Source organism: Mandrillus leucophaeus, unplaced genomic scaffold (genome assembly GCF_000951045.1).
Source record: "Mandrillus leucophaeus isolate KB7577 unplaced genomic scaffold, Mleu.le_1.0 Scaffold8, whole genome shotgun sequence".
NCBI classification, from domain to species: Eukaryota; Metazoa; Chordata; class Mammalia; order Primates; family Cercopithecidae; genus Mandrillus; species Mandrillus leucophaeus.
In genome coordinates, this window is record NW_012108696.1 from 130,411 (window position 1) to 130,801 (window position 391).

A 391-nucleotide genomic window follows, 5' to 3' on the forward strand; every position below is an offset into this window, starting at 1 on the left:
CGTCGAAGCCGCCAGCCCTGCCGTGGCACGACCTGGACGCGTGCCACGGACGTGCTCTGTGACCTTGGCTCTGGCTGGGCGGTGGTTCTCGCTGAGCCTCAGTTTCCTTTTCTGCAGAAAGGCAGCGGTAATGCCGCCTTTCTCAGGGAAGCCATTCTTGCGACACATTTATAGAACGCCTACTGTGTGCCAGGGCCTGCTGCTCCAGGGCCCTGTGGTGGGGGCGGGGGTGGGGGGTCCCTGCTCTGGTGGTGGTGCCCGGAGACAGACAGAGACAAATTAACAAGCTGAATTCCCGGCAGGTCAGATGGTGGGGACCGTTCTGCAGAAAAACCAGCCGGGAGGATGGCAGGGTAGGAAGGTGCAAAGTTAAACAGGTGGCAGGGAGGAT

At 60.9% G+C, this 391-nt stretch overlaps 1 protein-coding gene across 2 annotated transcripts in view; it reads right to left on the reverse strand.

The window, feature by feature from the left end:
- AES (amino-terminal enhancer of split) overlaps positions 1-168 on the reverse strand; it is a 9,979-nt gene extending 9,811 nt beyond the window's left edge. The window contains exon 1 of one of the 2 annotated variants that reach the window (XM_011967327.1): positions 10-168. In XM_011967327.1, the coding sequence (XP_011822717.1) occupies positions 10-168 (159 nt within the window). The remainder of the gene's footprint in view (positions 1-9) is intronic. The other variant, XM_011967328.1, reaches the window with a different exon arrangement.
- Between the last annotated feature and the right edge of the window lie 223 nt (positions 169-391).